Consider the following 10,056-nt stretch of genomic DNA (forward strand, 5'->3'; position numbering starts at 1 on the left):
AAGAATGCTTAGCTGGTGTAGTAACGCGCTAAAAGGGCGCTAAAAAGCAGTAGGTTATATTACCGCAGCTAAAAAGTACTTTAGTGTACTAGATTATTGTCTAAGAATAGATAGGGCTTGCTCTTACGCATAGCTAAATGCTTAGTATTGCGCAGCTTTTGCTATCTACTAAAGGACGCTCTTAACGGCTTAAGATGTCTTAAAAGGCTAGTTTTTTGTAAGGCACTTAAAGCTTAAGACCTTACGTAGGACTTTAGTTAAGAATATTTATGCTAATAGTGCTTTAAAGTTAAATACATATGCATTTTTTACTATGCTTTAAATATTTAACTATTTATAACCTTTTTTTAAATACTAGTATAATATAGATAAGACTAAGCTTGCTAAAAGCCTTAAGGTAAATAGCTTAGTTATTAGTAAGGCTAAGAAGAGCTTAAAGATTATTAAAGTAATAAAAAGTTAAATCTAAGTAATAATATTACTTTCTTACTTCTTTTAAAGATAAATATAATAATTAGTTCTTTATAGTAATTAACTTAAGCTAAACTAATAATAAACTCATAGTTAACTAGCTTATATGTATCGTCTTACCTTTTATTAAGCTAAATAATATAAACTAGTAGTAGCTACTAGTTTTTAATACTTAGAAAAGCTATATTACTAATACTTTTATAATTAAGTATATAAATAATAAAGTCTAGCTTATTATACTTTTTATTTACTTTTCTTATATTACTTAGCCTTTTAATATAAGTTGCTTTTTACTATTTAAGTTATAATACTAATTTTACCTTTATAACCTTTTTATCCTTAATAATTTAAGCGTTACTTATAAGTAAAACTTTATTTACTATTACTTAAAAGCTAGATAAAATGCTTTAATAAAAAAAATATTAAAAGTAGTTAAAAAGCTATAATATTATAGCTAATATCTTTACGCTAAATACTTTTAAATTTGTTTATTCTACTATAAGCGCTATATACTCTAGCTACGCTAAAAACTTAATAGCACCTACTTTATAGTTAGCTTATCTTTTTCTATGTTATACGCACTTAGTGCGCGCTATGCAAGGTCTACGCTGCTTACTTCTATTAGATTATACGCGGCTTAAGGCAGCACTGCGCGTTTGTAAATAAAAGTTAGATTTAAGATTGTAATAACCTCCTAAGGTTAATTTAGAATGCTAGCTTAGTCCTATAAGGGCTCCTTAAAGTCTTTTAGATTAAAGATATTATTTAAATCTTTGTCTAGATTAAGCTTCCCCTTAATGTTAGAGTTAGGCTCTAGGATAAAGACGTTATAGTCCTACGTTTTCTAATCGATTGTTACCTTCTTAGTGCGGCGCTAGACTCTCTTAGGCTAAGAATTAATTAAATACACGTCTTCTACGATTTCTTTAAATATATATACGTCTTTTGTAACAACAAGCTTACTATAGAGGATAGTCTAACACTTATATAGGTAAGTCTCTTTAAAGCCTATAAGCATAGCTTTTTTGCTTTATAGTTTAAGCTTTAAATCGCTTGCCTTCTAGACAACTTAGTTAGGTTTTTAAATTATAGCTTTAAAGCTAATTGTGCGCAGGTAGAAGACGTCTAGTATAAAGTTTTTGTTCTTCTTTTAACCGTTGTTTTGTCGCTACTTAACAATTAGTACCTTCTCTTTAAAGTTAGCTATATAGTTTTAAATGTAAGTTGCTAACTTATAGACTTATAGCTAAAGCATAAAAAGAATACAACTTTAGAGATAAAGTAGTCTAGTACGAATAATAACCTTCTTAACTGCCTTCTTAGATTTTTTATTCTTTGCTAAGTTATATAAAGGGCTAGGGATTACCTTAATGCCTCTTAGTACATAGTAGCGCTTAATAGCTATAATAGCAATGTTTATGCCGTTATTAAGGTGAATTTAAACAAGCTTATAGCCTAGTTTATTTGCATTTCTTTTAAGCACTACTTTAATTGTAGGTAGTGCTTTTATTTTCTTTTTATATACTAGCACTTTAATTATACCTATAAATTTATCCTTAATAATAGTAATATACCTTAACTTATTATAGCTAACTTGCTTAAATTAGCCTAGGTTAACGTAATATACCTTTTCTAGTCTTTATATATAAATTTTGCGTTTATCTTTTAGCTTAAAGTGCTTAGCCTTTGCTAGTTTATAAGGGGTGCAAACTAGCTTAGTGTTTTTTATAACGTTTTCTAGCTTTATAAGCCCTTTTTCTACCTGCTTTAACGTCTCTTTAAGCGCCCTTTAAGACAAGTAACTTATCCTTTAATAAATAAGGCGTAGTTTTTAGCGCTTACTTAAAGACTATATATAGCTTTTAAGTTAAATTTATTAAATTTAAGATTAGTCTTAGCATCTTAAACAAAGTCTTAGTAAAATTCTTAAGCTACGCAATTTATCTCCTTTTAACTCTCTTCTTACGTAAGAGAAGGCTTATTTTAAATTAGTATAGAGAAGCTAGTCTTTTTAATATTAAATTAGTAAAAGGCTGCTTTGTTTACAGCTACTAGCTTAGTGCCGTTAATATAATTGCCTGCTTCATAAAAGTATAAGCTAGACATAATATTTAAGAGGAAGCTTAGTACTAAGAAAACATAGTTTAAGGTTGCTCTATATGCCTTACCGTCTAGTCTTACTATCTAAAGCACTACTTAGCCTGCAAACTTAGTAATAATAAGGCTACCGCTAGTATAAATTGTAATTATAGCGGTGTATTCTATACTAGGTTTAAACTAACTAAGGTTGTTAGTAATATAAATATTACCTTTTATATTAAACAACTAGTCGTTTATATAGCTACTATAAAAGTTATAAAAAGAGGCATAGTAAGCATAGCCTTTTATTAGTTAGGGGCATAGATCTAAGCCTTTATAATTTATTTACGCATCTAGCGCGTAGCTATTATTATCCGTAGTAACAATACTATTGTATAACCTATAGCAAGGGTCTATGTTTACCGCTTCTTACAAGTTATTAGTAATTATAACTATACTAAAATCGAGTGCTAGTATAAACGTAAGCACCTTGTCTATAAGTCTAAACTAGATAGTAGTTATAAAACTAACTGCTTTGCTAAAGGGTTCTTTCTTTACTACGTTACTAGTCTTGCCTCTAAAGGCCTACTTAAGGCAAAGCTCTAGGTTTTTCTTCTAGCATTTAATAATTATATACCTAGTGCAATTATAGTGCGTGCATTTTACGCCCTCTTAGCGTTTGCTAAAAGCCTTAGTTTTTAGGTTTTTAGTGCTACAACTGCTATCTTTTTCCCCAGTTGTTTTGTTTTTAGTTTTAATCTTGTTAGTGCTAGTGCTACTACTATTGCTGCTTTTAGCGTTTAGTGTAATAAACATCCGCTCTTTATAGCGGTTAGTAACGAAAAGCTTTACTGCTGCGTAAACTTTGTTGTTAGCTATAGTAGTTTATTTACTTTGCTAAAGGTTAAGCACTTTTGCATTTAGGGTAGGGAACTTTCTACAAATGCAGCTAATTAGATTTATAGCCTTTTGCTTGCCTGTAAGCAGCTTAATATAAGTATTATAGCCGTAAATAATTTCTTTAATTCTAGTAAAAAAGTTCTTTATCTTTTTACTATTGTACTAGCGCATTGTTGTCTAAAATTTAGTGCTATAATTAATGGCTAGATTAGCTTCTTATAGTTTTAAGAGCTATTTAAGCGTTTTGTAAATAATCTTAATGTTATTTCCTTTAGTTTGCTTAAGCAAGTCGTTGTTAACCTATAGGGTTATAGCGTATTTAATTAATTAATAGTTATTAGTAGCTATCTGCCTAATAGTAGTAAAATCGTTAATACCTAGCAGGCTAAGGCCTTTAAATACGTTCTTTTCCTATTTATTCTAGTTTGCGCCGCTAGTAAGCGTTGGCACTTGCTTTAAGCAGTAGCTTACAAACAGCTTAATGTATGTTAAGTTAACCTAAATTAAATTAGGCGCTGCTGCACTAGCTTATAACATAGTAGGAGATTTAAGTTTTAGTTCTAGATTATAAAAGGATTTAAAAGCTTATAATTGCTAATTAGGTTCTTTACTACTAGCGTCGTTTTTGTTGTTTTAAATGTCTTTATTAAGTTTAGCTTTATAAATGCTACTTTTATTAGCCACGTAAATGCTACTTTCGATGCTTAACTTAAACTTAGCGTCTAATTCTAATTCAACGATTAGAGGTCTACTGCTTAGTCTACTACTAGGAGTTCTGTTCTAGCTAGGCAAGGCTATAAATATAACCTTAGTAATCTTAACAAGGTTCTTTTCGTCCGTTAGATTAGTGCCTAAAGCACTAGGTGCTTTACAAAGCGTATCGTAAAGGCTTTTCGGTTTATTTGTTCAGCTTCTCCCAGTCCTCTTAGGCCGGGCTTATAACCTGTCAAGGTTAAAGGAGGCTATACGTAGCGGTCATATAACGTAATGCACTATAAGGAGCAGGAGGCTAAATAGGGTCTAGTGTGGGCGAAAGAGTGTTGTGTACTAAGGAAGAAATAGATACATCGCGACCCTTCTAGGGATTTAATACTAGTGCTAAGCCCCGCTTTTGTGCCTTCTAACCAATCACAGGCCCGTACGGCCAAGTAGGGCAGAAGGGCCATAGTGTGGCGGATTCTAATGCTTGACAGTTAACTTATTATTGCTAATTTATATATATTAGCTTATGCTAATATAATATACTCTTTTTAGCTTTTATATATAAAAGTCTAGCCTAATAAATAAAGCTATCATTAAGTAGATTAAATTAGTTTAAGCTAAAGAAAAAGAAAAAGAGATATTTGTACAAGTAGGATAGCTTTATCTTCTCTTAATATACGTATCTCCCCCTCCCTCTCTTTCTATCTTATAAGTACCCTTAAAGAAGGCTTATATTCCTTACCCGCGAAAGTTACTAGTAACTCTACGTAGTAGGCAGGGTCGTTAGTAAGCTATACATAGCCTATAGGCGGTGGCTATAAAAGAAGCTATGGTAATTATTATCGCTGTATAAGATAACTGTCCTACTTAACATAAACAGACCTAAATTAGTCTAAGGTATACGTTTAGTCTTAAGTTACCAATCTTTTTAATACGTTAGAGTTTAACCCTCTTAGATACGGGCAACAAGTGTTGCATTTTCTATGTACGGAATTTTTTACCTATACTATAGACTGCCGTTTAGAGCAGCCCGGGATTGTTTTTAGAGATACGGTAGTATATAACCAAGATAACCGCCGGGGCAAAACCGTTTCCCCCCGAAAAAGGCGAACGACAAAGTTAACGGTTAGGTTAGTATACGTTTATGCAGTATTAATAGCTATTAATGTTTAGCACCTAATCAATCTTAGACTAGCAGTCGTGCTCCAAAGTTTAAAATTGCATATAGAGTAAAGAACACACATTAGGCACAGTATTAGGATAAATTAAAGCGGGAGGGTTTGTAATAGCAACGGTGCTTTGCTTAAGAAACTTACGATCGCCATCGCCATCTTAGCTTATGCCATGAAATAAAAGTACATCTATATGTTATATTTTTTGCTGTCAATTTGATGTAGATGATACGCGGCTGGCGGAAACAAAATGCAAACGTTTTTCAATCCTCCGTACTTAAATGGTGTAATAAACTCGTACCAGAAGCTTGGCAAAATCGTGGTAATCAACAGGGGTTACTATGACTATATACAGAGAATGTCTAAGAGTGAATGTTGCAATTGCAGCTCCCTCTACTTCTTGTAACTCGGGCCATGTTTCCACCAATTGCATCTAAACAATAACAGAGGGCATGGTTGTAGGAATGACGCCTTCGCAGCGAGTAAGGTTCAGGTGATCCACCAAGAACTCGTTAACGAATTGACACTTGGGATCAAATTTTTCCTCGTACTCAAGCCATTTCTGCACCTTAGGGTACGCAAACTCAGCGTAGGTCAGGTTAAACTTAGAGTTCTTGTTCCAGTGTGGGCGGACATTGTGCTTATAGCCAAGATCTGCGACAAATGTCCCCAGCGCGTCTGTGTAGGCCCAAAGAGACTGGTAGTCATTGTAAGTAGGGATGTACGAGATCGTGATCGCAGCAAAGATACCGCTGTTCTCTGGGCCTAAGTTGTATGTGTTTGCCGGCGACAGGAACGCATCGTCGCCCTTGATAAAGCGGTACTCATACACAGCTACCTCGTTGTTGGCTTCCTTCAGCTGGTTGGTTTGAGATAGCTGCAGGTTGGTGTAGTCAATAGATGCGGACTCCAGCTCTTCAATAGGAACAAAGTGCTCAAACTGGCCAAGGAATGCCCGAGAGCAGACGCCAGACGGCGGCACAGAAATGGAATAGGGCGCCAGGTCATAGCAAAAGCTGTTTGACTTGCAGTCTCCGCAACCGTTTGAGCAGAAATTCGTGGAGCAGTTGTAAACGCCCGTCACGTTGGTCGGCTCCCAGTACATGAGCGTAAACGTCGGTTCAATCTCCCACTCCAAGGTCTCGCTGTTCCAGCCGTACGTAGGACCCGCAATGTTCACGCGATCCAAATCCGTTCCGTACTGCTTAATCAGCCGAGCCTGCTCTGTGACATTTGAGGTAGCATTGACGACCTTAGTCGTCCGCTTCAGGAATTGCAGCGGCTCGGCCTGAATGGTGACCTCAGTGATGATTCCCAGTGCACCCAGGGTGATCTTGAACGCCTTGACACCGTCGGGGTCAATCTCGCTATTGATAACGTGCACCTGGCCGGTTGCGTCAAGCACGCGGAAAGCAAGAATATGAGAGGCGATGTTGCTAAGGCCTTTGCCTGTGCCGTGTGTTCCGGTAGTAGCGGCGCCGATGAAGTTCTGCACTCTCTCGCTGCACAGGTTGGCGGGCTGCAGGCCATGTGCAATCAACTCAGGCACAATTTCCACCAGATCCCAGCCGGCTCCAAAGGTCACAGTGTTGTTGGCGCCGTAGGTGATACCGCGGAGGTTGGAAAGGCTGACAATATAAGAGTCTCGCGTTGTCGTTGTGACATCGACGCATGTAGTCAAGTTCGAGAGACCGTGTCCGTTTCCCACAACCTTGATGAATGATCCTTTGGCGTGCTCGTTCTGGAGAAAAGTAGCGAGCTCTGCCTCGTCTGCTGGAACAATATGGTCCGTGGCTTCGCAAGTGACGTCAAACTCCCAGTTGAACCAGCGGTATGCCGAGACGGAAACGGCGTTGACCACGGTCAGGAGCAGAAGGAAGCTCCCCCGCATTGCGGAAAACATTGTCTGTCCTGGTGGCAATGTAGTAATTTGAAACACAAGACACAAAAACCCGCTCTGTAAGGTAGGAGCAATTCTTTTTCACAGGAAGTCGATAGTGATGCACACAAAATAAAAGCAGCTCGGTTAGATAGAGTGGCTTTCCCACTGCTCTTTATACGTTACAGCTGCTGGCTGCATCCTGCTTACTTACAACATACATACCTGTGTGTCAGCATTTGCTGCATGAGTTCTCGTACTCCGTACTCCGTAGAAGCGTTCCCGGCGCAAGGCCCTAGGGCATAGAGCAGCGTCGTTCAATCGCGAGTTTGAATGCAATTTTACATTTCGCAGTTACAGTTTGGGTGGGCACGCAAGCTCCCTGCGGTGCTACCCCACCCCTGGATACACCCCTACCGATTGATGGGGCAGGTGCTGGCGCCGGCTGTTGTGACTGACAGCCCACCCCCAAGCTGCCAGGACTTCTAGAAATCAGACGGCATTACCAAGCTATAACCGCATCCTGGGAAGTTGTACTCTTTTGGGTCTTGGCTCGTTTATGCGTTGCCACGGAATGCCTACTGTTCACAACTATTGGCTGGATGATCTTTTCGCTCCAACCGCCTGCCCTCTACAGTAAATCGTCCGACACCAGTCCGCTGCACTGGACGAATTCCAATGCAACCTCCAGGCCGTGTTCGTCCTATTCCACATACAGGAACTACTACGTATGTACTGTAATACGAGATAATCTGATCTTGTGATACTCTGTATTCCGTACGGCCCCTGTTTATTTCGTCCGCAGACGGACCAAAAATGGACCTGTGTTGACTAGCCTGGTACTAATTATGCATATACCCTATACGGAGTATGTCGGCCACGATGGGCGGCTCGTAAATAATGCTTACAAAGTTTTTCCTTACGACGTAAAATACATGTGTCGAACAGACCATGCCAATATAGGAGGGGCGTGCACGATTGTGCCGTATAATGGAAGAATACATGTACTGTGTGGCGCAGGGCGCTATTTAGTATGGGATTTTATGCACGTCGGCATAGCTCGGAAGTAGCCAACCATAATAACAATACACACACGCTTACTCAATTTGACAACATGTGAGTACGTATGGTTTCCTGCACCCCTGCTCTTTCGTTAGTCAACTGCTCTTCGCGCCCCGCGAATCCCGCCAGGAAGATTCGGCTTCTGTTACAAAACAATAACGGTCGTGGTGTTTGTCTCTCGTACGACGTAAGTGGCTACTATCTTAAACGGGAGGTAATCTTCGAACGTCCCGGCACATTTTGCTGCTCAAAAGAGGGTTTATTGTACTCCGTAGCTAGAACACCTCTTTACGAGACACTTACAAAAAATTACGAATCATTCACCCTAGCTCTGTGTACGATCTGCCTACCTGTTTCTTATGAGGTGTATTTCGCTCGATCAAAAACTAGGCTACTCTAGGACGCCGATACCTACATTACTAATCCACTAATTTTCTTTCTTTTAGGGCGTGCTACTTCATGATAGGCAATATTTCAAAGACAAATTACTATTTCGGTCACTTAGAAATCTGATATTCCGTTCCTACTTAGACGACGACTCTGGCTAAAACTGGCTCTCTGCTATAAAGTTTACATGGATGCAATCTAGCAAGTGTTCAGCATAGATGACAGCGCCGACTTCTCCGCTGTCGTGATGCTAAGGTCCCAGTAGCTTTTAACCTCCACCCACGCGCGCGCATACGTGCAGTAAAACGAAGACAGCGGCGGCTTCCATGCGTCTGGGCTCTTGTCCCCCTTGGCCTCGTTGACGTTATCCGTGACCGCCCACAGCTGTGGACGCGTAACATCGTTGGCGAACTGCTCACGCTTCGCTGTTGTCCACGCATTTGCGCCGGACTGGATGTCGTTAGTTTAAAAATCAGGCACCTAATCATATAACTCGCCATTACTTACGTTCCAGGCATTCTTAAGCGGGACCATGTGATCGATGTCAAGATCGGACACGGCGGTCCACGTGGCGCCATCGTACGGACTCAGCCAGCTACCAGATGTCGCGACGCAGGCCGAGTTGGTCACGACGTCGGTACCGTCCCGCTTGAGCACATATTCTCTAGTGTTGCAGGTTCCTTCAATTGTGTCCCAAGTCGGGAACAGAGTACGCTTGTACTCGCCGTCATCCGTGTACGCAGCCACAGTCAGGCCAGATAGGAGGGACTTGGCGGTTGTTGCGGTAGGAAGGCCAGGCTTTTTGATAAGCATAAGATTAGTATAAGGACGCCTCAATGGTAGCAAAGTATGCTGCCTCTTAGCTTACCGGAGTCGGCATAGGCACCGGGGAAGCTGCGCCACCGGTTGCTAAGAGGCCGAGGGCCAAAGTCCCAACAATGATGGGCTGCATCTTTATGATTTGATCAAACTGCGGACAATTTGCAATTTGAAGACCCCAGAGCCAGGAGCAGAAAAGCAGTCTTTTGGGTTCTTTGTTTAGCACCAAAACAGGACTCGAAGAGGAGACTGGCACTTATATACCTTGTGATATGGTATCGCGACGATTAGGTATTTACCATTCAACACAAATCTAACCCTCCACCCCCCTCCACCTTCCTAACGTGTGAATCGATTACCCTTGGCTTTAAATCTAGCAATCTGTGATAACAGTTCTAAGCTGTCGACAGCAGTTCCGCGATCCGAAATCACACAACTGGTCGAAAAACACTGCGCTTCAACCCTTGCAAACCTGTCCTTAACCAATGCCAAGTTCTTGGCATTTTCGACCCCGGCTCCATTAAAGCAGATTTAGGCTGTAAGTCGATGTTCGCGAACTTCCTAATCAGGAATGCGGTGCCGGTC

At 39.7% G+C, this 10,056-nt stretch overlaps 2 protein-coding genes across 2 annotated transcripts; both read right to left on the reverse strand.

Annotated features, from left to right (window-relative positions):
• Positions 1–5,757: 5,757 nt before the first annotated feature.
• On the reverse strand, positions 5,758–7,227 carry CMQ_504 (FAD-dependent oxidoreductase; the record flags this gene model as incomplete). The annotated part of the gene is made up of 1 exon (XM_014317583.1): positions 5,758–7,227. The coding sequence occupies one exon, from the start codon at positions 7,225–7,227 to the stop codon at positions 5,758–5,760; it is 1,470 nt and encodes a 489-aa protein (XP_014173058.1).
• Positions 7,228–8,850: 1,623 nt separating this feature from the next.
• On the reverse strand, positions 8,851–9,604 carry CMQ_1051 (uncharacterized protein; the record flags this gene model as incomplete). Its single annotated transcript, XM_014318130.1, has 3 exons — positions 8,851–9,102; positions 9,160–9,450; positions 9,521–9,604. 3 exons carry the CDS (start codon positions 9,602–9,604, stop codon positions 8,851–8,853), a joined length of 627 nt encoding a protein of 208 aa, XP_014173605.1.
• Between the last annotated feature and the right edge of the window lie 452 nt (positions 9,605–10,056).

Source organism: Grosmannia clavigera (assembly GCF_000143105.1).
Source record: "Grosmannia clavigera kw1407 unplaced genomic scaffold GCSC_140, whole genome shotgun sequence".
Lineage (NCBI taxonomy): Eukaryota > Fungi > Ascomycota > Sordariomycetes > Ophiostomatales > Ophiostomataceae > Leptographium > Leptographium clavigerum.